Genomic DNA, 26,692 nt, shown 5'->3' with positions numbered 1-26,692 from the left:
CTTTCTCCTCCAGGTCAGGCTCAGGACAGTCTTAAATCACACGTGGGTTGTCTAATGTCCACAGCGACCATATGAATTGAAACATCCTCCTCTTTTTCAAGTAAAAGCTCCATTCACGTTTCCAACAGCCCTCTATATAACTGATAAAGCAGGTATCTAAATAAAGACCCAGCATTACCCGTGTTTTGAGGGAGTCTTTACTCTCATGGGTTAGACCACTTGAAACGTGTCCCGTTAACAGGAAGGGAGAGTAATCTTCTACAGGAATTTAATATTTTTCAATAGAACTGACCGTGCAGGGAAAGCAAAAACCCTACAGGCATGAAAAACTGCATAGCGCCGGTCTGGAAAGTTTATTTTAAAAACATTACTACATTCTAGGCTGTTATATGTCAGCAGATATAAAGCTCTTCTTTCAATAACATCCAACTGTGGCTATGCCCTTGGTATGCCCCAAATCTCTTCAGCTTATTGCTTGTATTTTACAGCACTGTACAGCCAACACAGCTGTCATACTTGGGCCCTCTCTGGCCATACCCATCACAGGTGGGGTTCTGTGATCGCCCCGGCACCCCAAAACCTCCTTCGGAACGGCTGACAGCCACACCGACGTGCCATGCCCGCTCAGGGGTGGCCGTGACACAAAGAGACCTTGTTCTGCCGATGGCTGGGACCATCTGCCAGCGACCATCTTAGACGATAAACACAGTAATAGGGGCTTGTCAGATCCAGAGAACTTTGCCCATTGTGATAAGGTGCGAGAGGTTTTTGGCCTGGATGCAATAATGCAGTGCTGTGCAAATTAAAATTAGGTCCCGGCTCAGGTTAAAGCAGAGCTCCTGAGAGAGGAGCTCACAGCCTCTCCCCACCGCAAGCCTGAGCTCCCAAAAATGGGCACTCTCTGCAGATCCGTGCATGACCTGGTGGACCCACTCTGGCCACCCTCGTTTTCCTTTCCATGCTGATGCATCAGATTCATAAAGTATCCCCTTATAGTCTATGACAGAAGTGCAGGAAGAAAGCCGACCACAATCACAAAGCAACTTTCTCTCCTTAAAACAGCAGCAGATGATAGGGAATAGGCCCGTGTCTTTGAGGGAGGAAACTGGTAGGAGGAAAATTAGATGTTAAGAGTAATTTGATGCTAGAGGAGAGGTTTGAGTTAGCTGGACTTGAGTCTGGGACTAGTTTCTCTAGAAAACTAGAGTCTGTCAAGTGAACGGCCATTTGGAAGCACCAGCACAACCAAAACCCAGCAGTTTTGCACACCAGCTGTAAGGCAGCGAGCGATCAGACCCTTCTGCTGGCCCCAATGATCTTCCTGAATGCCTTGTTGAATAAAATGCCAGACAGAACGTCTGCCAAGCATCCTCACTGGAAAGCATCCTATCCTTCCTAGATGTTCCTTAACATCAGACCTGGGAACTTGTTTTAAGGACATGAACAGTTTTGGTAGTATGTACAACCATATTTGCTGGCCGTAGTGGACAGCATGCGTTTCCCTTGCACAAGCAAACGTTGGGAATGACAGACATCAGCCAGTTTCTGACTGCGCTTAATTTAATGATTTCTTATCTCCTGCTGAAAAAGCAGAGCACGCCAGATGGACACGTGAAGTGGACAAGCATGTAACTTTATGTTTGTGGATAGACACGCACCCTCTTTCCTTTTCTAATTCTTCAAATGGCGGAGTCTTGCAGAATTACCATGGCAAACGACACCTCTGGGGTCAGGGCTAGTAGATTCTGAAATGCCCTTCATCCAGCCCTCTACTAAGGTAGACAGTACTACTACCACGAATAGAATTGCAGGGGCAGCAAGGTTATGAAGGCAGCTAGATGTTGTTCGCATCAGTATTCTTTACAAGACAAGCTTTGACTAGCCTATACTTGGAAGTTTCCTTTGCCATTCTCCAATGTTTACAGCTGGAGAGTGAAGCTCTTGCAAGGAAAGATCAAATTATTGTAAAGATTTTAAGAAACTTCTTGGTTTTACGTTGACGTGAAAAGGGGCTTTAAACAAAAGTTCTGCCCCTCAAAGGAGGGCTGCTCTGATTTCTTCCGGCTGCAGCCACATCTTTGCCAGATGAGCAGAGGGTAGGATGTGGTGGGTGTAAGTCCTTTCCTTCCCCTAGAAGGGAAGGGGTAGCTGGCTGGTTTTGTGAAATCCGACTACTCCTGGCATGGGACCTGTTTGTGAAGGAAAAGGGAGGAGCAATCCCAAAGCTTCGCATGTGGAAATGCTCCAGGCCACACGACGGTGAAGCCAATCAAAATTACCAAGTGCTTACTGAACGAGACATTGCGAGTTGGCCCTGCACAGGGTTCTTGCTTTAGGAGGAAGGCAAATGCTGTTTGCGCAACGCTCAAGATTTTCAACTGAATCAGCGGTTTTCCTGGCAAATCTACGCTAGTCAACAAAATAAATATTGTTGTTAAACACTAGCAATGACGTTTCTGAGGTGGCACGTACGCTTAACACTGCCACGGGCCCTCCTCCATCTCTAGCACAGAAAAAGCACCGGGCAGCTCTCTGCACCCACCTTGAGCTTGTGCTCCTTCCTGTTGACGATGACGGCTGTGATTTGCTGGTCCATGAAGATGAGGATAGTCACCAGTAGTGCAGGGATGGCTGCTGCCAGGTACACCCACCACGGGTTCCCTCCAAAAGGTGGGATAAACCAACCCCTCTCGGGACTGGTTGGCTTTTAAGGGCAAGGAAAGGAAAGCTTGCATTAGAGCCGCAGTATAGGAGTGACGACATCCTAAATACACTTGTACTTCCAGCAGTGGGGCCACAGGGAGACACCTGAGGTTTGCGACAATTATATCCTCCCCATGAACAGCAACAAAAGGTTCAAAGTATGGAGGCAGGATTTAGGAGATAAATCAGCCAACCAAAATGATGCTAAGAAAAAGGATACCATCTGAGTAAAACGGTCCTTTCCAGACAGCTGACTGCTCTCCTGTTCTGAGGGCAAGTCATTTTATACAGGGCAGATGGGTGGAAAAGGGAACCTCTTCCAAAGGCCACCAAACAAGCTGACAATGACATACCTTGAATTCACTTGGCACAATTAGTTTTGGTGTGTCCACACCTACCAGGGCATCTATTCCACAGAAAATCAAAATGGACAAGATAATGGCAAAGTCACTGATGAGCTTCCGGGCCTGAAACAGAAGTTGATACCGTAACAGTAGTTAGCACTAAGAAACACCATTTCACCCATGCTTTAGCTTCTCTGTGATACTCCAGGCTTGCGTTTGGTGGCAATACGAGCTCATCGTTTCTTCTTTCGTAGAAACAAAGGTGCGCATTGTCATGCCTGGTGCCATTTGCCTAACTGCGCCTTGGTACTTGACTGCGCTGTCTGAAAGCCAAACAATTAAGCCTAAATGGAAGTATGAAAACAAGCCTAAGGAAAAAGAAAACTGCTTTTATAAGAAACTCCCACATGAATTCTTCAAGGCAGTCTCACTGATGTTATGTTTGACAGCAGCCAATAACCACTGGCATGGAGACCTAGTTCCTCTGCAGCAGTGTCTGAAGAGACTTTTCAGGATCAGCTTCCAATATTAACAGATATTGACCATTTACAAATAAACCTAAAAAAAAAGTGACTTTTTTAGACATATAAAATATTGTCTCCTTCTGTTTGCCTTCTGATCTCTGATTCTTTAAGGTCCACATATTCATGTTTTTATATGCAGGGCTGGAGACTGCTTTTTTGACACAAGTCGAGCTTCTCGTGTTATCAGAGGATTCCTAAGGTATGTGGCTTTAACAAAATAATACTGTGTTATCCCCAGACTCCATTCTTTTAATGAGTGATTTTGCAATGCAGATTAAAAAAAAAAAGGGAAAGGGAAGAAATGGTATTTTACACCAGACAATGGAAACAGTCACAAACTTCCCTTTAGAAGATGGGAAGACCCAAAATTCCACGACAGATGAGATGTTCTGTATGACTGGCAGAGATTACATTGTTTTCTGTTCAAGTAATAAATCAACGTAAACAGAGCGGAAAACAAACTAGGCTTCTCGGCTAAATCCTCAACGTACCCTAAGAGCGCAACTCTACTGAAGTCATTGGAACATGACAACTTAAAGCTGCCACTGGTCAGACCCCGAAATTTAACTGGGCAGGACCCACTGTGCTTGTCTGTAACCGTGTGATCTTTTCAGAGCTGTTGTTCCTTCCAGGTTTCCTGGGTTCACATGCTTACAGATAAATTGAGCTGCATTCCAGCTCGGATGGAATTTGTTTCCTTTTGATTAAAAATAATAGAGGTTCAATTGTAACACAGCACAACAGTAAACATCCATGCAGGATAAATACTCGTGCGTCAGAATGCCAAAAAAAGGAGGGGGAGGGGCAGGTCTCAGAGAGAAACATGGCTTTGGTACACACGGAAACCGCCAGCTCGCACACGTGTCGTAACTTTAGCTGGGGAGACAAAACAAGCAGATGCACCTGAGAGGTGCATATAAGCTGGCTGTGAGTCTGAGCAAAGTCTTGTTTAAATCAATGCAGAGGATTTTCAGGTCATCCTTGTTTTGCATCTGATCCTCAGAGAAGAAAGGGAATTTCTGCTTTAGGTCCCTACCGTAACAGGTAGACCAGACGCGGACTGTAGTGGAGTTCAACATTTTTGCATTGATTTCTGATTATTTCAAACACTATGTGGTAACACCAAAGATGCGTCTCCCTTCTCGTGTTCTATATGGACAGCTCGCTTACCTGCTTTTACTTACTGACAAAGCAAAGGGCTTCTTTTGTCCTTCCCAAATACTCCCTCTGGCTATAAGCAGGGAGACTTCTGACATAACGATTAATAGCCCCTTTTGGTCATTTGGTCTCCGTAGAATGGCCACGCACCCTACCCCAGAGTCAGAACATCACATTAAGCTGTGTATCTGACACTGAAAATGGCCGGCTGAAACTATATATGCCTGAAGGACTCTTCTGATTTCTTAAGGCTGATAAACTACATCATTGCGTATCTCAGCTTGGAAATGTTGTTGTCAGTACCTTGAAAATCACTGTCACATCCCCACGACAAATTATGGCTCATTTTGGCTCTTCTGCTGCCTTACCCGTACCTTCCAGAAACATTGAGAGAGTGAAAGCGAAGCAATCCCAGACATACCTTGGTTAACCAGTACCATGTTTCTCAACCAATGCAACCTGGCTTCCCTGCAAAGCATTTCTCCCCGTGTGCGTGACAGCTACACCAAAAGGAAGGCTGATCTTTGCACTCTGACAGAGTAAAGAAACAGACTGCTAGGGTGAAAGGAGATACTTACAGTGGTTGGAAAATAGCGACTGGTCTTGAATTTCTTCAGGGCCATGGAGCAGGTGTAAGTGCCAAAAAAGAGGATGAAAGACATGAGGGTGATGTCAGGGACGTAGTCGCAGTTGTTGCCCACAAGTTGTCCTCCGTATTTCAAGCATTCCTTCGTTGTCAGAGATGACCAGTCAATGGTGGTGTTGTACTGCAGAAAAAAAGAGAACATTTCCATAAAGCCGTGCTCATGCAAACACTGCTCGTGCCAGGACAGGAACGGGGACAGAGCATCAGGAAAAATACTGGGAGGAAAAGGCAGGCACGGAGCGGAGGCTAAAAATCCCTGTGCTTGCGCGCAGACAGAATGGATTTTAACCCGGACAGAGGATGATACTACCTGGGAACTGAGGACAGGCTGGGCCTCAGAAAGAAGACAGAGATCTTTTGACCTCTGCTCTGCATTTTCTCCAGTGGAAGGGCAATGTTGGAAACCTCATGCAGAAGCTGGAGTGGCCTGAGACCACCTCTACATCCACTCCCCACTGCTCGTTCACTGCAAGCAACACCAAACCCAAACCTGCTTCCCTCGGATCGAGACTGGCACTATTTCCACAGCAGAACATCTCCCTCCTTGTCCTTTCTAGAAACAAGGCTTGAGCTCGCCTAATGCCCACTGGCGTCAGGAGGCTTCTGCACGCACAGCCCCGTGCCACACTGCAGTTACCGGGTGTCCTTCTGGCGTGCTCTGAGCACCTCCACCACGCGGTGCCAATTGCCCCGGGCTAAAGGATGGAGTGCTACGCTGGCGAAGGCTGAGTAACCATGCACAGGACACAGCCCTGCTACTGAACGAGCCGATCGGGTCTTGCGGTGCTCACAGAGTTCAGCTCTGGGATCCTCCTGTGTATCTTGTAAAAGCCAACCCTTTATCAGTGCCCGCAGAATGCCGGACATGCAAAGAACAAGCCGGCGCATACTGTAAATACTCAATGTTAATTGTGCTCCCCCACACAGCTGGAGTTAGCAAAATCCCCTCTGTTTTACAGACAAGCAGTCAGAAGGATGCCGAGGTTCAGCTTCCCTCTCTGCTATAGCCCTGCAGAGCGCGCCAGCCCCAGCGCACCCCAGCCTGCCTTCCCCGGGGCACTGAAGCAGCGCAGTGGCAGAGCAGGACTCTGCCAAGCTGCAAAAACCTGCCCGTAGCTGCAGAGATGCCCTAGAGCACCAGCTCACCCGCTGGGACTGAACAACACCCCCAAATACAATGGTTTCCCTTGATTTCAGCAAGAGCTGAGGGTCTCTTCCCCACAGTCTTGCCAAATAAGAACCTGCATTTGAATTTCCTTTAATTGCTTCCGTTCTCATTTGAATACCTCGTTACCAGTGACGACTGACTGCGACGGCCAAACAGGGAGGCACTATTTGGATTTCAGCTCTCACTGTGGAACCCAGAGCCGCACAGGACGTGTTAGATGATCATCTGTTTCCTAATGCTTATGGTGAAGCAGAGCCCCAGGAAAGGGCTTTTCCCCTCCCCGCCCTGCATAACTCATAATCGCGTCAGCGCAGGGACGAGGACAGAACAAATCCAAATGCACGAGAGGCCAAGAATATAAACGTGCATATAGCAGCGAGCTCGCGAGGCTATTCCAGGTGTGCACAGCGAGCACTGCCTGAGGGGAGAGTGAGAATGCAGAGAGTATATGCTAACACCAAGAAAAATTTGAAGTATTTTCAGGTACCTACAAAATTCTGTCAGTCTGGGGAGTTTTAGAATCACATTGTCTCTGCTCCTCCTTTTCTGCATGAAAACCCCAATGAAGGAAACCATAGTCCTGGGAACCATGACATCAGAGAGAAAGGATGTTTTAAAATAACTCAAAATTAATAAATCCATAGAGAGGAAAGAGTATTTTACTCCAAATAGTTAAGTTATAGAGAACTTATCACAAACGTGGGCACAGACTAATTCAGATCAACAAGCAATTTACCAGAAAAAAGATGTTCTTTAGGCAAAAGTGCAAGGCACAAAATATCCTTTTGTTTAGAAGTGACATTTTCAAGTAGGAGGAAACGCCCCCCCCAATTATATTAGAAATCTTGAGAATACGTAAGGTACTCGCTGAAGGCAAAAGGTTCATGGCCTCATGTTGCATCTATTAGTATCTTGTTCATGTGTGTACATTGAAAAATACATCACATATGTCTCCAAACTGGATGCTTATAAAGTTGTGGTCTGAAGCCGCATGTAATAAACTGCAGCTTCCTCAGCAAATGTTGTGAATCCCAAGAGCTTAACTGAGGTATGATTTTGCTGACACTGATGGCGGTTTCGGGGAAAAAAACGCAACAACAAAACCCCCAGCTCTGTGTTGTTGTTTGACAAGGTGCTGCCACATTTGCTCTCTCAGCGCCGTCTCTCTCTGCGCATCAAGCAGCAGCACTTTGTCCCTCATCAGGAGGATTTCTGCAGATCTGCCCCGACTGCTAACTTCAGGATGGCAACAGAGGGGAGGGTGAACGTGGCTTTCAAAGCAGGGAGATAAACTAAAACCCAAATATTTGGGGGCATATTTCACATTTTGCGATTTCACATCTACAGAAATAAGCACCAGAGAGCGTTCGGTAGGTACGATTACCACTTGGGGTATCGGAGAGCAGAAAGAACAGGGCATCTCTCTTCTTTGGGAGACCCCCCGATGTGATCTTGCTTTGTCCCCCTGCCAACTGCCTGGCAGGTTTTGTACTGGGGATGCTCTTCCCATACCCAAAATCCTTGTCATGTGTCCCCAGACATTTGTTTTGCTTTGAAACTCTGAGGCATCCAAAAAGGGGCCTGGAAACAGAGCTAAGCTCTGCGCCCTGGGCTGGCTCCCACGGTGGGGACCAGGGCTAAGGCAGAGCATCCTATGGGGAGAGAGCATGGGCCCCGGGCTCTTTCCAAAAATCAGGCAGAGAGACAGACTGACGGGAGTCCCCTCCAGCCCCACCGCGTTGCAGGCAGGGTACTGCAAAGCAGGGTTTTGGGGGAGGAGGGCTGAGATGCCGAGATGACTGTTCCAAGAAAGGACAGCCTGCAAACGCCAACTCGTTGGGTTGTTTTCATGCCTCCAGGCCTCGGTTCAGTTCTTTGCCTTCCTCTTAGGCATGCCTCCCTTCTCCCGAGACTGACACCCAAATGCTAAACCCACAAAAAACCTGAGAAGAGTTGTTCTTGTTAACGGCACAGAAGTGGCAACGCGCACTCTTCTCCTGACGGGTGGACGTAGGTGTCCTGACGGCTGGCGCTGTATCGGAGCTGGGGGCTGCTCATCACTTCCCCAAGCATTATTTTCTGTGGCGGGCAGCTGAACAAGCAGGCCCTCAATTCCAGCCCTTCCAGAGGTAGCCAACTCAGATGCCCAGGGACCGCTGCCAGCTGACAGAGGTGGGGCAGCGAAGGAGGCAAGGAGCAGTGAAGGGCACACGAGGTGCAGCCTAGCCATCGGGAGACCTCGCTTCTATTTCTTCACCCTGTGACTGACCCCCTCGGGGACCTTGGGCAATGCTCTTGCCTTCAGGTTCGCGTCTCACGCTCCTAGTGCCTGCTGACAGCGTGCCCAGCTTGGAAACCCATTCCCTTTCTGCTGGGCCACTTGATGCCACACAGGAGTGGCCACCACATGGTAAGAAACACAGACAGGTAGGATCGGTATTCTTCAGCAGAAAGCTGTTATCCTGTGTCGCAACTTATTTCCCCTGCATCAAACACAAATGTACCTGACCCCATCAAGCTCCATTTCTTTCTCCTCATCATCCAAAGCTCACCACCGGCGTGAAATGTGGAAAAGCCAGGGCTAGCTACAGAAAAATCAAAGAACGGGATGGAAACAGGACCTTCCAAAGGAAGGGCTGGCCACAACATCCCTACCATTACAGCCCTGGACACAAGGATCTGACTAATCCCCTGGGAGAACCATTTGCATCCTGCCAACACACACAGATCAGACTGCAAGAAAGTGGCCGCTATTAGCAAGTAATTAATATTACCAAATTGTGCGCACAGTATTCCATATGCGGTACTACAAGAAATCCTTGGAGGATCAAGCGAGCATGCCGAAAGGAGCAGTGTCACGGGCAACGGGGGAGCGTCAGCGTGAGGGTTTTCTTCACGCGATCAGTTCCTGATCTATTGGCACAGCCCCGCAGAAACGCACGGCGCTTACGGCCTTCAAAGACCAGATAATCCCTGCCCTCGCAAAGGGCACTTACCCTCTCAGCAGAGGAATAGAACAGCTCATCGATTGACGGCACCGCTGTCCCGTTAAACAACGAGCTATTAACTGCAAGAGAGGACAGAAAAAGGAATACCGTGAGCGTGGTGCCGAAACAGCTAGGAAGGAAAGCAAATGTCAACTGTTAAATCATTTGTTAACTCCATCAAACTGCAATCTCTTTGCTCAAGTAAAGTGAGTCAAAAGTATTGTTTCAGAGTGACCCAAAAGCATCAATCATCAATCGCTTAAAAAATGGAAAGAAAAGGCTAAGTGAAACATAATTCAAACCTAACTGGGGTTTTTTTGGAGTTCATTGTAAAAAACAAACAAACAAACAAACAAACAAACAAAAAACAGACAGACAATATATTTCATGATTTTGCATTATTTTTCTAACAATTTCTGGATTAAAATAAATATCCACAGAACACTCCTAATTATTAATTTAAAATCAATGCACAACCCCAAAGACATCCAGAAAAGCAAAACACATTTCAGAATCCAGCACAAACACATTTTTTGAGTTAAAAAAAGATAGAGAGTAATTGAAATCAACAGGATGGAGATAATTCCTTTGAAAAAAGGGGCAGCATTCACGGTGACAATGATACATGTTTTCCTTTTGTTTTCATGGGATTAGATATCATTTATTTGAAATTTCATTTAGAAATGCAATCCTTCCTGAGAATAGGCTTGTCAACTATGTCCTCATGTTTTATTTAGGTTTTACATGTACTTTTATGTCTGATAAGAATGTTTATGTTGTATTAAAATACTGCATAGCTCACATTTGTTTAGCTGGAGTGCATTTGTCTTTTACACTACTGAAATCATAGTAGGGTCTAAATAAGTACTAGGACATCTTTATACGTAGGCAAACCTTCCTGGGCCTTTGACAAGTAAGACCTCGTGACTCTTGGCCGAGACATAGATTTTGCTGTGCCTCGAAGCATTATTGCAGATTTTGCTGCCGGCATCTTCCTCACGATGGTAGGGACCTCTTTGGAAAGGCCAGGTACGGAAATGCCTGCGCATCCCGAGTGGGCAGCCTGCTCCGTCACCCTGAAGGCAACGCCGGAGCGCGGAAACTGCGCCGAGCTGCAAGCCACGCTGCGAGGACGGAGCTGAGCCTGCAAAACGATGCAATCCTTTTCTTGAGAGGTCAAGTTGGAGAAGAGACAGTAAATGTCTCTCAGAGTGCTTTATGTTCTTTTTCTAGCATCTCCAATCACGTCCAAACTTGGTAGGCTTGACAGATGAGGTAAAAGGCCTTTCGGATGGAGCAGCTTGTCCCCTCCGAGCAGAAACATGCAAGGCGGCCGGTTCAACAAGGGTCTTCGCACTGCCACGTCAGTACCCAAAAACTGCACGGAGCAGAGAGCAGCAAGTTGCAATCTTCTAGACCTGCGAGTCCCCTCCGCTGCGGCTGTCGAGCCCCCTCGGTGTCAAGCACACCGCCCTGACGCTTTGCTTTTGGCTAAACAGATGCTACATGGATGCTATTGCTCCTGAAAGTGGATGGAGCGTGGGTCTGGCTGCTGGTTTTGCCTTTTAACTTCTTGACCCACGTTATAAAATGGTGTGTGTTAGCTCAGAGACACAGACCGGAGGCGCAAGGATCAAAGGGAAGTCCCCGCGGGACACACTAACTAATTATCACCAGAGCACGCACAAATCCTGTCGGTGATTTCAAAGGTGTTATTTTAAGGTCCTGCGGAAAGCGTGGTGGGGCTGGCGAGACGCTGCTCCCCGGCTTTCTGAGGCCCCGGCAAGTGGGCAGAGCGTGGGCAGAGCCCGGCGCAGAAACCGAGCAATGCAAGCTAAGGGCTGCCGCTGAAACTCTGGAGCCGAATCTTAATGACACAGAGATGAAAACCGACAGTAGAAAGCCTGAATCAGAGTATGAGGGAAGAAGAGTCAGCTTCACCTGTGGCGTGACAAAAATCAGTAACGCTTTACCTGCACTTTGGAAAAAAACCCAAATCTCCTCCCCTCCCCAGCACAACCCCCGACAGCTTATCAACCACTGCTTACAGCACCCCGACAGCAGCAGACATTACCTGCACTAGAGGAAAATCACTGGAAAGAAAGCACGTGCTACCTCATTACACTTTGTTTCCTAGAAGCAGGCATCCCCTTTTGCTCATCTGCCATGTGCATTTTTATTTATGCCATCTTACAGAGGGCTTTAAAAAAATGCAGGACATGGAGAATAAGGCCACTCATGTTTAGCGAGCAAAACGTTACAGACTGACTCCCATTGCATGGCTATAAGCATGTACACAGAGCAAGGCACTATCTTTAAAAACTCTGAGCAAACTCCGAGAGGGTGTAGAGCCCCTTCGTGAAAGCAAAGGATAGAGCTTAGACTCTATCCTGCTGTTGCTCGCTACTTTGCTGCTGATTTACCGTTGTGTGCTAAGAGAGAAAACCTCCTCTGTAGCTGTGATGAGCAGCTGATGTGGAAACTTGTTTATTTAAGGAGCAGGAATTAAATCTGTGCCGTCTTTTGCTTACGGATGCTGTCTGGGTTTATGCAGGGACACAGCACGTGCATGTATCGGTGTATTTCAGACCTATGAAAGGCCAAACTGTCAGTGTCACGACTGACACGCTAACGGCTATTTATCAGGCCACTTGTTCCTCTGGAAAATTCCCTGCTTCTGCGCATCAAATCCACCGTGGAAGGACATGCCACCAAGCAAGGGATGAGAACAGCCAAAGGACCCGGCTAGTGCCACTTGCTCTGCCCATACTGTAACCCCAGCCCTTGCTGCTTTACACACAGAAGCCTCAAATTATTTTTTGAGCTTGTCCTGGACTGAGTTTAAATATGGGATCACTCTGTTAGCTGCTCCATTCCCAGACAGTTTGCTGTTTCCAGTCTTCTCCCTCAACTTCGGCAGCCTCTGAAGCGCTGGCCTTCGTGCCCGAGGTGCCACAGGCTCACGCAGATCTCTGCAGGAGAGCTTGGTGTGGCTGGAGCCACGTCCCAGAGGGCCACCTGGACAGGCTGCTGTCTGGGCGCTGCGTCTGTGCCGTAGGCATTTAGATGGGAACTGGAGACTTTCAATTCAGCATTGACCATTCCCCATCGTCCTAACTCCAGAAAAGAAAACACCCTGCCATTCAAATGGAAGCAGAACTAGACCAACATCCCAAGTGCTTGCAGAGATCCTACATTTAATAACTAACGTAGGCACACAGCTCCTAGGGATCCAGTTCCCGACACCTTTTGCACAGAGGCAGCTAACAGCAACCAGAAGCTTTTCCTGTTTCACAGGTATGTCGAGATAACCTGAAGTTTACTTCGAGCACAAACCAAATTTCTTACTCACTCCTATTTGTTTGAAGGATCCTAGGAGTGGTTACAGCTTCCCTGATGGTACGAGCCAGTGTACGTCTGTGTGTATTTGGGTTTTGTAACCTTTTGTTCCCGGTTGTGTTGCCAGATCTATACGTATGCTGGCTATACCTGCCTTGCAGCCCACGCTCTAGTGATAGGCTGGACCGTTGGATATCCTTCCCTTCCGCTCTAACGAGGAACTGCTTGTGCTTTTCCACTCACGCATGCAGCCAGGAGGTGGAAATCCACCCATGTTTGGGTAACGCCCTGAATAAATCCAACTCCTGCACTTGACAAAACGGCACAGCGGATACACCAGGAGTGACCTGACCACCATGGCAGTGACCTGGCCACCTCCTCTGCCCCTTCACAGACTTCTCAGAGGAATGCCATTCAGAATTAACAGCCTCAGGGATGCAAGGAGACAAGGGTACTTCTCCACTGGTAATGATGCTCACATGAGGAGTCCCAGGAAGGTCGGCTATAAAGACATCGCAGTTGGTACGCAGGGTGAAATTCACCTCTCAGCTTCGATATAAGGCTAAGATAGGATATCTGAAGACAACTGATAAAGAAGGATTAATCTACCTGTTTATTATCTGGACTGCAGCACAATCGAAAAAGAAAGCAAATGCAATCTCCTATCTGCAAATTGGAGAGGTAATTAAACATTCTCTTACCTGGATCTAATGGTTCACAGGCACAAGAGTAATGCGTGATATAGTCCACCTTGAACTCAGAGTTGATCGGGTAATGATCTGCCAGCTTAATCATCTTCTTGAAAGCATCGTAGATGAAGATGAAGCTAATAAGGGAGGAAAAACCTTCTTCGGTGAAGCGGGTGAAGTACTTGACCAGGAAGCTGGCATCGGTAGCGACGAGAATGAGACACTGGAAGGCTGACCAAAGGCCGATCCAGAGACGAAACTCCAGGTAGTCAAAATCATTGTCTCTGCAACAAGACAGGGGTGGCAGGAAGGGAAAACATCGGGGTTAGATAAATCCATGCAGGATCGTGACTTCCCAGTGAGAAGTGGTGAACGCACAGCCTCTGGGACCTGTGCTCACTTAGACTCCATGAGAGTGTTCCCAAGAGCTAAGCTCTCCGTTTTCAGCCAGCCAACTCCATAAATGTATGTGGTGCAGTTTAATAGCCGAGGTGGCAGAAAAGCATGCAGAAGTGATCGCCCTTGCTTACGCCTCCACTAATAAATGTTACCAGTGAACTCAAGCTCTTTCTACGCTTCCCAGTAAAAATCTTCCCTTGGCAGACACTCACAGAGCTGTAAAGGCCCAAACATCCAGCTGTCCAGACCAAGAGCAGCTCAACGCCGACAGCTTTCCACCAGCTGAAGACGTAACCACAGTTTACAAATCTCCTTCCAAAAAGCAATCTCCTGCCAAGCCTCACGCTCGGGAGACTGCATTTCCATCTCTCAGGCCCTTTGCACTATCTGCAGAAATCAAAACATCAGCAGGAGAAGATCAAGAAGTACAAAGCAGAAGATGACAAACCCTGGTGCCAGGACGTGGCAGGCTGTGGAGAACGATGGACCGAATGGTATCGTTCCTTCCTGGGAAGTTTGTTTGCCCCTTGTTTGCTGCTCGAGGCTGCCGTGCCCTGACAGCGCAGAGTCCAAAGGCAGGCTTTTAGGACCTAACAAATGCGAAAAGCGAACACCAGAGCAGATAAGGCCCTGCCAAGGAGGTTACTGCCTGCTCTGGGGAAGGGAGCGGGAGGCGGTGGGGCCGGCAGCCCCAGCCAGCCGGTCTTCCCTGGAAGCCAGGAACCCTCCCCAGCCCAAGGACAGAGGAGGAAGGGCAGTTTCTGTGCAAAGTCTCAGAGCAAAGTCTCAAACAGCGTCGAAAAGCTCTGGGGAGGGGACGGGGCCCAGGAGTTTATCCCTTCCTTCCCCCAACGACACCAAGTGTTGTAAGAAAAACTGAACGCCTCTCCCTGTGAACCTGCCTTTAAATAAAAAGCAGCAAAAGCCGTCTTCGAGACACCTTAGGATTGCAGGCTACACCAGGTAACCACCCACAGCTCTAAAACTTAACAGCAGAAAAGCATCTTCAAGCCCCGCTCCAAGGCACGAGGGAGAAGGAGACTGCTGGATTTGCCCTACAGCACAATCCCTCCAGGCCTGTTTGCGGTGAGAGGACAGGCGTGGGTCAGCATCGGCTCCTCCAGGGAACCGTGCGTGCCTCAGAGAGGGCTTAGCTCCTAGTACCAGGGGCGGTTTTAGCTCAGCCGCAAAACACTTGGTAGGGTGCTTGCAACCTGGCAAAACTGGATGCCTTCAGAGCTGGCTACAGGCTGGTCCCACCATTTACTCAAGTCCCCGGTGCAGATGGACTCCCTCAAGCCTTACATAGTAATAGTGAAAAATGCCCTTGCATCTCCCACGTACCTGTTTTTACACACTATTTCCAGGAAGACACGGTGCGCTGTTACACACCTCTACCCTTTGTCAGCATTCACCCACAGGCGGCAAACTTTGCAGCAATTTTGTACGGCGCACCCCAAGCACCTACCCCATCACCAGCAGAAATCCTGGCCAACGGAGGGGCTCGAGGGCAATTTTCTAGTGCGTGGTATAAAACTGCCGAGCAGAGAACAAAAGAGCAGCTCAACAGGGGGAACTACAACCTTGTGATTGTAAAATGGGAGAAAAGGCTGCAGGCCAGGCAGGGCGGCAGTTAAAGGCTTGCTGCTGAGCAGCGTCATGGATTTCCGTAAGGATCCTGGGTCGGATGTCAGGTAGGCTCAGACAGGGGCGGGCATCTGCTCTCAAACCAAGCCTCTGCCAGGCTCTCTCCTTACTGTAGATAAACATCTCAGGGAGGGCTGCAGCCTTCTCACACTGAGAGTCTGACCTGGAAGAGGGGTAAGGAGCAAGGAAGAAACAAAGTGATTATTTAGAAAAAGAGAAGGGAAAAAAAAAAAATAATAAAAGACCCCAGTGACAGCTCTCTGAAATATCTGGAGTCAGTGCCTCAGAGAGCAGGAGCTGCCATCCATCTGACCAAGTGTGGAGAAGTCGGCGGGCAGAAGCCCAGATGGCATCCTGACGGCACACCATTGAAGAACTTCAAAAGGTTTTAAACTATATATTTTTTTTTTTTTTACCCCTCAAAGTCCTGCAGCACTTGTGAAGCTCACAGAGCAAATGACAAAGCACAGGACATTTCACATACACAATACAACAGGCTAAGTACTTTTGCCGTGATTAATTTTCTTTCTGAGGTCTCTGGAGGGGAAATTTTCCCAACAGCCCGTTTTTGCGGCAGGAAGGCAGAAGGGCTGGGGTCCTGCTTTCCTGGGGAGCCCAGTGCCTCGCTTCCCGCTGCTTCCAGCTTGGAAACCCAGGCTCATTTCACAACGGGCATCGGAGAGACTCTGCATGGGAGCAGAGTTCACCAGCCAGGATGCGAGATGACCCGGGGCGTCTTGTAGCATCGACCCACTCTGCCGGCAACGCGGCAAATGCCGCTCCTGCAGGCACCCAAAGCTGGATGCATGGCTGGGTACGAGCGGCTTTTTTAGGTAACTCTCCATACACACACACACAGAGTCAAACTTTAAATGAATCGGTAGATGGGAAGTCTTTCCAATCTTGCTCCCAGCAGGGAACAGGGTGTTGTGAATATGAACAACCACAAATGCATTATTGAAAAATCACAGCACTTGATTCCAATTTCCTTGTGAGAAAGACTCCCTGGAAAAATCCTGCCATTCTGCTCCAGTGGGTTGTTAGGACAATAGCTTTTATAACCACCACCTCCTCCTCGGGTTAAAAATAACCACCTTCTCCCTTCCAAAACGGTACAAAGTGTTTTTCCATCTTGCTTTTTTCCTTCCGTGTGCTGCACCTGGGCTTTGACCTGCCTGCCAGATGCAAACAGCTATAGCACGTCTATTCCTGATTTGATTCATTTATTCTAGTCGAAGAAAGAAAAGAAAGGTGCCCCCCTCTTGCTCTGCTGTGGAGCTCTCACCAGTCGGCAGCTTCCAGTTTCCCTCCTCGGGCTAGCCTAATTTTCTGCCCATTTTTTCCAGCCTCCATCCCTCCCTGCCTACGCTCCAGTGGGGGGAAGAGACAGCTCAAAGTCCATCTCCTCTGCCCCTCTTTGGCAGGACGGAGCAGACCGTGCCGAGGAGAGCGGCAGTCCCAGGGCCAGGCAGGAGGGGACTGCGTTGCTTTTGAAGGTGCACGTCGTCTCTCCATGGCATCCTCGACTCCAAGATGAACTTCTCCCCGGCTTGGCATGAATACGGCTCTGTCTAACAGCAGTCAGAGCGCGCTGAGGGGCCATTCGGGCTTCAAACCCAACAGTACTGATTATACAATAACACCAACTTCGACAACGCAGCAGGAGAATCGGACCCTGCCCGTTTCATCCTGCCCTGCACTATTTTCACAGACATGGCTCACACTGCCACAAGTGTTATCAAGTGAGTTCAGAAACCAAACGAAATCATCTCACTCCGAAAGAGTCCAGTGTAGCACCGTGTATGTGGGATCACATGTAAATGCACTGTCTGCCTTAGCAGAAGCTCTGTACCTCAAAAGACTTCTCTGACATGTAGGGTATTCACAGAAAAGACGTGATTATATGCTCTCAATTATTTCTGAGTAACTACCCACAGAGATTAAATATAATGAGGAAGCAGATACAATTAAACAACCAAACATACGCCATGTCTCCTGCCTTATTGCAACCTGCAGCCATGTTCAGCTTAGTAATTCAATAGACCTTTTCTAAAAATAACCACCAACAGCCAAAGAGCTGTTCCACATCACAGGCGACTGCTTTTGAAAGAAAGCCTAGTAACGCCTTAACTCCAAAAGCTCTTGGGTTTGTGTACTGAAACACAAGTCTTTCACAACTCGCAATGCTGTGAACACTCCCTGATGCGGGAAGGGAGGGCTACAAGTGATCTGGGGCGTTTTCTGTATAACCTAAAATGATCTCCTTGCAAAGAACGGCCCCAAGTATCAGTAGTCGTACATGTAAAATCACCAAAGAATATGCCGATTCCTTCAGGAATTCTCATTATATTTTGCCAGCATTGCAGATGCGGGAATAGCAAATGAGAACACCTAACAAAACGGGCTCCCTTCAGCTCTGGGCGTCAGCTATCGTCACTGCATCAACGTTAACATGGTGGGGAGGGAGCAGAACCTCTTTGTATCGGTTAAAAGGGAAAAAAACCCAAGAGCATTTAATGCAGCAAAGCTCCACCGAGGAATTCTGGGGACAAACAGAGATCGATAGCTGTTTCGATCATAGGTACTTTTGCTTTTGTAAGTAATAGCTATTATTTCAAATGAGTACTGATTTAAGGACAAATTTTTGGTAACCTTGAGACCTGCGGGATTTTTTAGTGAAATCACCGAGAGCTGGATTCCTTTCTTCGCTGCTACGGGAAATACGCAGCAGCCAGGGAAACGCATGCAGCAGCTGGGGAGGAACAGCACACCGACTGTAACTAGTGCAAACTTCTCATCGAGGACAGACGTGGCCAAGAATTTCCAAGAGGCCCCAAGGAGATACGCACCCACACACCGGGCAGCGCTCTGGGACATGCGTGCCTGTGAAAATCCCCGATGTGATTGCACTGCAATCTCAACAAGGAACAAAGAGATGTTTCATTTCATGCACTAAATCCCCTCCTTCCCCACCGCTAGCCATCTCATTCCCTAGCTAGTATTTCATTAGTGTAAGACATTCCTCCCCTTCTCCCTCCTCCACCCTTGTACTTACTTGCTGAAATTAAAGAGAAGCCGTTCAAAGACAAGGACAGGTCCTGTGCTGCTCAAAATTATGAGTGGCTGACCAGCAAAAAGGCAAAATATCGCACCGGTGACTGCTGTGCCCAGAAAGCTCTCCAACACACCCTACGGCAGACACAGGAGAGAAGTGAGTTCTACTGAATCACCCTTTCTATTAGCACTGTTGCAAGAAAACGAGTAGTTACATCAGCGACCGGGCGCGTGCTGTGTGCCGACATGTCCAAGACCAAGGGAAGACCATCTTCTGCCCTCTCCTGCAGCTGCACACCAAGATGGGTTCGTCCCACACAATTCACAGTTACTCAGGATAACCAGCAACCCCCCTTGTTATTTCTGAGGCCCGGAGTTTAATAACACTATATTATATTTTATATTTGACAAGGGGAGGAGAGCGTTTTCGAAGACCACTTAAAGGATTTGAGAACTCCTCGAACATCTCCCACATCTTTGACAGGAGAGATACACGTTCGCAGGGCTCTTCAAACAGACACGGCAGAGCATGGCTACAGGACAGCGCTGACATCCTCCAGGCCAACGGAGGGTGGGGTTTTTTTTTCTTTCTCCAATTGAGCAGACACTCTAGATAAACAAGATGCCTCTCTTTCAAGTAACTGTTTTAGTAAGTGAGACACAAACCAAACAAGGCTACTTCATCCAGCAGTCATGTGTTGAGACCCAAGTTCATCAGATGTCACCAGCAAGTAATAAATTCCATATTTAATGGGCTCTACAATTACCTTTGGCATGTGTGGCAAAACAGTTTCACTGGAGAAAGATAAAAAAGCATGCTTGATGCATTCCAACTATAGCTGGACAATATCTACTTTTAAAATGCAAAATGTGGATGAAATATAAATGGCAATAAAATGTGATTATTGACTGAGCATGCATCCTTCTACAAAAATGGCCCAATTCGCTGGACCTTACCTTGTTTGCTCTTATGGAAACTAAACTGTTTACACTTGACTGAGTTTTAAAGCAACAACAAGAGCATCATCTTCTACCGAGTAAGACATGCAGCCGTCGGCATCGCCCTCTCCCGGAATACTTACCCAACAACCAGGGGCAGATTTAAGCATAGGCCTATGCGCTTCGTTGTAGCCGTGTCTGAATCAGCAGCCTCATTAATACTGCACATGCCGAGCAACCAGCAATTAATGGCACATGCAGAACCTTCTTTCCCTCCGTGATAAACTGCAGGGTTGGGGCTGCAGTTTTTCTGACTTATCAGTGGTAACGCGAAGAATTTAAGTTAAGTTTTGTGGCGCTCTTTCTTGGAAGGACCAAGTTACTGTTTACACTGAGGAAAGTATATTCATACTATCATATGTCAAACCGCTATGTTACTATGTAGAGCAGAAGATTTTTTTTTTATCTACTAAATTACTAGCAGAACTTTCTCTAAAGCAATCATAAACTATTTTTCTGGCCACAAACGTGATCTCAGAATGCCAGTGGTCAAGCACTGTTATTGCTGGGTAATTAAAGCAGAGCATGACAGCTGTGCAGAGAAGCAAAAGGTAAGGAAGGGTTAAGAGCCGCCTGTTCCTGACACACGTTCAGTCACCCGTCCATCTAGACAAGCTGCTGCAGAGCGGACAGAAACAACCTCGCCTTGGCAGGAGGTGACATCCTTGGTCCTTTCCATTCCTAAGTGCTACTGGCGATGCCCATCACTAACAGCCCCAGCCCTTGCGGGGACCAGTGCAAGGGAGATCTGCTTGCTGTGACGCCCTGCAGCCTTCATACGAGGGCTGCGCAGGTTTTTACAGGGGACACGGACGGGAGCCTACGAGCCTTTGCTTGCTGCCTTTGGGGGACTTGTGAGGATGAGACAATTGCTCTCAGGGCAAGGAACGGCATTCGCACAGCTGATCCCCTTCGCTCCTCCCGCATTACTCATGGAGAGGGCCCTCGTGGCCAGCGCATCTGGAATCTCTTTTCCCTGCATTCTTCCACGTGTCCGTAGCTAAGAATAGTGTCTTTTCTCAGAAACATAAAACTCTGAAGTGAGCTTTTAAAGAAATGTTGGCCGTGTCAGGCTCTCTGGGGCAGGCAGTGCAGGACGGGTGATTTTTAGTGCCTGACCCAGCAGCAGCCACATAATTGTTTACAAGAAACAAGCAGCACGAACTGTGATGTGGTAGCCCCCAAAATACTCTTCTCTATGAGGACAAACTGTCTTGGGGAAAACTTCTAGGTGCTGCTCCTCAGCTGTAGAAGCTGGCGTAACCTTCCCTTGCATTTCAGAGTATAAAGATTCAGTGCAGCTCATGCTCTGAGATGTCTTACAGAAAACCATGCTTCCAAACTTCCCCACTGCAGGAATGCGCAATGGTTTGAGCAACACTTGACATGAACCTGGACTCCGATCCCACCGAGCAGCTCCCTGGAGGAACAACTCGAACTGGGTGCCTTGGGATGCTTCACTCCAGCTCTGATGATACAGGGGCATTTGAGCATGAAAAATGCGCAATTTTGCTCTTCTGTTGAAAACCTGCAGTCAAAACCCTTTCCAGGCTCCCGCAGCAGCCAAGAGACGTAATGCCTTTTCAAACAAGGATAGTGAATAAAGGTTTGTTGAAAGGAGATGGCAAAAGAAAAGCCAGTTGTGCCCAAACTCTCTTAACCTCTGATCCACCCGTGAACCGTTCAGAAAAACCGCTGGTACTTCCATTTTAAATCAGTACATAAATAAAAACCAGTAAATTCAACTGGTTGTTGTACATGAGAAGCAAGTAAGTGTTGAAGTGCACAAATTAGAAAATAATAGATGATGTTTTCCTGCATTGAGCCTTGGCTATGTTATGAACTGACTGGAGAGATTTGTTTTTTCTGGCAACTCAGTGATGATTTTCCTGCACTCTGCTCCACTTCTGTGAATTAAGTTTAATGGCAAAATGGCTACGGGGAGTAGGTGGCCGGAGGGCACATCCACAGACCCCCCCCCGCCCTGCTGTCAGCGCTCCTCTCTGGCTACACCCCCAACTCCCTCCTCACCGAGCACAAACCCCTGAGAAGCAAGGGACAAGCAGTCGACAGGATTTGTGTGTTGGTTCCTTCTGCTGCTTCCTGGAGCTTTTGTCACTAAGGGCTACGCTGTGTTTTTATTTGCTGCAGAGCTTCCCTGTTACCACAGCGGTATTCTTAACTGCAGAGCATCAACCGTTTCCCTTTTCAACATGGAGAATGAATCACTGAGCTCAAAACAGACTGTTCCTGCAGCTCTTGTCTTTCTAGGGACTTTTTTTTTCTCCAAGCAATAGGAAAACTCAGACTGGGTTTTACCTGCTGCAGAGAAAACTACGGACTAAAGGCAACCTGTGTTTTCTCTTCCTTCTATCTTCCCCCCCCGTTGTGTCTCCCCTCCTAGGCAGCTCACAGTCTCAGACATGCTTTGGCGAAATGAGACTGTCACGTTCAACAAATGAATACCATTTTAAATCAGGGGAAGGCTGCACACTCAGATGTTAATCCCATCGAGAAGGTTCGTGAGCTTCTTGGAAGAATAACCTCACGCCAGCATGAGAGATATTAAATGAAACACATTTATGCATCAATCCCTGGCAGATGGAAGAGAGCAGAGGGGTCCCCCAGGAGCACAGGGATCATCAGCTCTTCTCCTGGAGGCCTCCCTTCTTTTATCTCCCCTCTCCCTCCCTGGTGTACGCTGCGGAGCCTGGCAGCAGAAAGTCTCCCAGGGAAAGAGGGGCAGCAGCAGAGAACGGCTGCAAACTATGAATGAGGCCGTGCACGGCCACGCCGCCAAGGAAATCGGGCAATGCCAGCAAAAGGCCTCTGGGGAGGCTGTCTCTGCTGGCCCCTTCGCTGCTGGAGACAGGGGCCAAAGGTAGGGACCTCCTCCCCTTGCAGAGCCGGTGCTGGTGATCCAGCAGCCAAACCAAAAGACAGCAAATGCACGTGTCTTACTCCAACAATATGACCAAGTGCAAGCAACGGGACTGTCGCTGCTTAATGGGGCAGCAGTTTTACTGTTTGTCAAGATGAATGACACATTTTCCAATTTCCTGAAATAGAAGGTGCTTCTTTTTTAAAAAAACATTAATTTTTTTTTTTGGTGAGCATTAAGAAACGATACTGTCAATTTCAGTGGCAGAAAAATATTTTGCTACTTGATAATAAATGTTCATGGGATACAAAGGTAACAGAAAAGACTTTTGGACACAATAAAGTGATTATGTGCACTGAATTTGGAATCGGGTAACCTTTCCCCTTCCTCCCCCTACTTTAAAGACTGTACCTCGTACAGATGCAGAGCAGGCGGACTTTGCTCTGCTACTCAGTGACAGAAGAGAGATGTTCACTGGTGGATCCTGGAGGCCTTTCCATTCTCTACTTCCATTTGCTATTATTTCTTTTCAACGTTTTGCATCATGCATTTGTTTGCATGACTGCTGTGGAGCTGAGTTTCGGAAGAGGTAAATTGTATTTGTACAGGGCAGAGGGAAGTTTGGCACTCCACCAGCTACTGAATCTTATTCGAGCCTGTAATTTACCACAGGGAAGTGCAGAGCTCCAGACAGGTGCCCCAGGCTGCACTGAATCTATCTAAATACAACCTCCTATGTTTTCTTCCTCTTCAAAAAGCCAAAGGAATATTAAAGTGTACTGCTAGAGCATAATTCTGCTCCAGTCAAACACGAAGGACCTACAGCAGTGTTAATACAGGTTCTCTTTCCTTTAGACTTCATCTAAAACTGAGCCATCCTTTGAAGCCCCTACTTTTGTCTTCACTGCTGAACCCGCCTGACTCTGGATATGCAATATGGTTCTTAGAATCTGATCTTCCACTATGACAAAATTCGTCTTACTGAAGAACTTGCATTTTTCTCCTATGTCACATCTCCTGATTTACTCGCTTTCCTATGAATCTTAGGATTTTCTTTTCATTAGAGAGGCAGAAGTCCAGGGATTGTAAGAGTCACGCAGAGGATACAGTGCTATGCTCTGATGACGTGGAAAGTCTGAATCAGACTTAGTAAACTTAATTGGACTGAAACGATACAACCGAGACACAAACACAGAGTAGATCAGCGGAATTTCGCTATATAGAAGGAGCAAGGACCTTCTCTGTTGCCTGGCCATCTTTCAAATACCATTTAAGGTAACCGCTTGTACATTTTTTCAAAGGACAGCTGTCCAACAGCAGAGAAAGCAAGCCAGCTTTCAGTGGAAACACAGGATACCTCTACTAGTTGTACCCAGAATTCAAGCTTTGTCGGTGGCCAAACACCCCTCTGACTGTAGATAGCAAAAGGCAACGTATTTGTTGCTTCTGAAAGCTCTTGCTAACCTGCATGTTTTCTGTAGCGTCACCGAGCAATCCTCCAAAAGTGATAGCATTGGTCACTGTGGCCAGGTAGATGAACAGAATGGCTGAAAGGGCTTGAATATTTAAAACATCGTAGAAGTCGCTGGCGAAGAACGGTGCTTTCCTCTTTATGTCTTTGATTAAGCCACCACAGAATCTGAAAAGACAAGCAAAAGAAGGCTCGTGCAAAATGTTTTACAGTGAAAGTCACCGAGATAAGTAATCGGAAACATTGCCAGAAATGAAGTATTATCTGAAAGGAGTGAGATCATCACGTTACATAATAGTCTTATTGCAGCTGTGATGGTCCAGGGATATCACTCAGATAATGTTGTAAAGAAAGATAATATCTTGAACATGTGATGCAGCTGGAAAGAGACAAACTTCAGCAACGCAAGCCCTACTTCTGCTGAAACAGACCGCTGAAGTTTGCAGTTCAGGAAGCTTGTCTGTTGGTTTTTTTCCCAGCTATACTGGTTGATATAATAAAATATATTAACTCTAGTTTAAATCCCTGACTACATTTCGCCACATGGCAGACACAACGGTTGGGTGAGCCAAACAATCCGCTAAATGGAAAAATGCTTCAAACTGTTAAGCAGAAAAGAACTAGCAGTAAAAACGCAAGTAAGTGAAATCATCTTGGAGAACAAAAGAGCTCCACTTGCAGACATATTCTTTCTGTACAATCGCAGACAAGACAGTATTTCTCTCTTATAAACTCCATGTGGCTCTGACACTGCCAGCATGAAAAATGTTTCTGTTGTGCCTCTTGCTCCCTTGTACACAGTTCACCACCGACGCCAGGCCTGTTCAGACACTCTGTACGCAGAGAGGTACGCGGCAGATAGGCACACATTACTTTCCGACCCAGACTCGGGTTGTATGGACCGCCTTGTACACACCAATGTGTACGTTCAGACTTTCAGACTTTTCTCCTAGAATTTAGATATTCTACTAGAAATTAAAAAAATTTAGAGGGCACAATGCCACCACGAAAACCTGTGTATTGTCCCTGAAATGCTGAGCACACTGTTTTATGGCCACCTGAACTGCATTCCCGCTCTAGTGCACTTTTACGTGGCATACACGCAGAGTAATAAAGCAGAGAGTAAGGCCTCGGGCTCTGTTATCTTCTGTATTTCTGTCCCATAAAAGCCTTCACCTGCGCAATTCAACTACAACAGGAATGTCTGCAAAAGGGAACGTCTCTGCTTTTGGCTAAACCACTTCCAGCAACCCGAATGGCAACTGTAGCTGTACCTGCCACGTTTACATCCCTTACAGTTCGCCTAACTTCACAGACTTTCGATAGCCAACACCTACCTGGACCTTCGTTCATTTTTGAGTGCCTCATTTAAGATGCTTCGTAATTTGCTGAAGCTGGATGTTCAGAACCCTTCAGACAGTCTCAAGCTGGGCACTAAAAACCCCAGGGCACGTTTTGGGGTCACAGCTCAACCTGTGCAAACAGTATGTCGGGATGGAAAGCAGAAGGGGCGAAACGGTTCCTCAAGGGAAACATTGCCACCTTGCTCAGATCACTCCAGGCGCACCACGCTGAGCCGCGCGTTACTGACCTGCCAGTTCGTTGCAGTTCTTCGCAGTCCCCATGGCCCCCGCCCCCGTGTCCTCCATCATGAGGCGTGTCTCCATTCATCTGCAGATTTTCTCCACCGGAGTACATGTTTTTCCTAGGCAAGAAGGCAAGCCAAACTGAGGCTCACGGCATCGCCTGACAGCTCCACAAAACATCATCCACGCACAGTTCCTCCAAACAAGTGTTACACAGCCTTTCCTGAAGCCAAAGGAGACTAGAAGGCTGACCTGCCGGCAGCCAGAGTGGAACATGGCATGTTAGAAAGACCAAGCAGAACCCCAAAGAGTCTGGATAACCCCTATGTACCGTATTATATGCCTACAGCATCACCTTAAAGGGTACAGAATTGCGAGAACATCCTCCCTCCAGCTATTGAGAAAGGCCTGAAAATACCTCTAGTGCTTTCTAAATACAGACAGACAGATGCAGGTCTCTCTGCAGCTGCTCAGTAAACCTGATGTTCCCAACGCACCGGCTCTTCCCATCACCTTTTCAGAACCAATGCACACTGACCTTCATCGCAGAGCTAAACCTGCCCGTCTCCTGCTATTACCTTTTATCTGAAGAAGGAAGAGACTTGGGGGGCTCTATCCTGATGGCTGGATCCCATTCCCCAGGGGGGAGCACAATGACTTCATCCAGAAACTCATCGATGCCAGCGATCAGGTCCTGCCGGTCCTTGGCTTTATAGGCAATGTCATGGAATACCTGCAAGGAAAAGAGAGACTCCGTGTAGAAGAGGTTTGCATTTTCTGTAGCCCAGACTCCAGAGGCAGCTACCGAGTTTTACTCTACAAAAACAACTTATTCATTCTTAAAAACCTCTCAGAAAGTATCAGGACACTTGGCACAAGGGTGTGTGAACCTCAGGAAAGCCCCTTCCTTTGGTTGGTCGTTTAATGATAGAGATTCTTTTCTTGCAGACTTCTTTCTAATTTTTAGCAAAATATACATTACTAACCTTTTTAAAAATGTTACTAAAGCAATTATCCATTTCTTTTATCCAAAAAAAGTGTTTTCCTATAAATAAGGAGTTTCAATTATACTTTGAGAAGACATTTTTACAAAGCCG

General features: G+C 47.4%; 1 protein-coding gene across 5 annotated transcripts in view; it reads right to left on the bottom strand.

The window, feature by feature from the left end:
• Positions 1–26,692, bottom strand: part of SLC4A4 (solute carrier family 4 member 4) — a 230,496-nt gene that overhangs the window by 20,013 nt on the left and 183,791 nt on the right. For all 5 annotated transcript variants that reach the window (XM_076337456.1, XM_076337459.1, XM_076337457.1 and 2 more), the window contains 9 exons: positions 26,174–26,328; positions 25,601–25,714; positions 24,003–24,177; positions 18,660–18,793; positions 13,571–13,842; positions 9,540–9,610; positions 5,308–5,496; positions 3,057–3,170; positions 2,543–2,704 (listed from right to left, as the gene is read on the bottom strand). In XM_076337456.1, the coding sequence (XP_076193571.1) occupies positions 2,543–2,704; positions 3,057–3,170; positions 5,308–5,496; positions 9,540–9,610; positions 13,571–13,842; positions 18,660–18,793; positions 24,003–24,177; positions 25,601–25,714; positions 26,174–26,328 (1,386 nt within the window). The remainder of the gene's footprint in view (positions 1–2,542; positions 2,705–3,056; positions 3,171–5,307; positions 5,497–9,539; positions 9,611–13,570; positions 13,843–18,659; positions 18,794–24,002; positions 24,178–25,600; positions 25,715–26,173; positions 26,329–26,692) is intronic.

This window comes from Aptenodytes patagonicus, chromosome 4 (genome assembly GCF_965638725.1).
Source record: "Aptenodytes patagonicus chromosome 4, bAptPat1.pri.cur, whole genome shotgun sequence".
In the NCBI taxonomy this organism is placed as follows: domain Eukaryota; kingdom Metazoa; phylum Chordata; class Aves; order Sphenisciformes; family Spheniscidae; genus Aptenodytes; species Aptenodytes patagonicus.
Note: the sequence above shows the minus strand (reverse complement) of the source record. Positions and strands in the feature narration are given on the sequence as shown.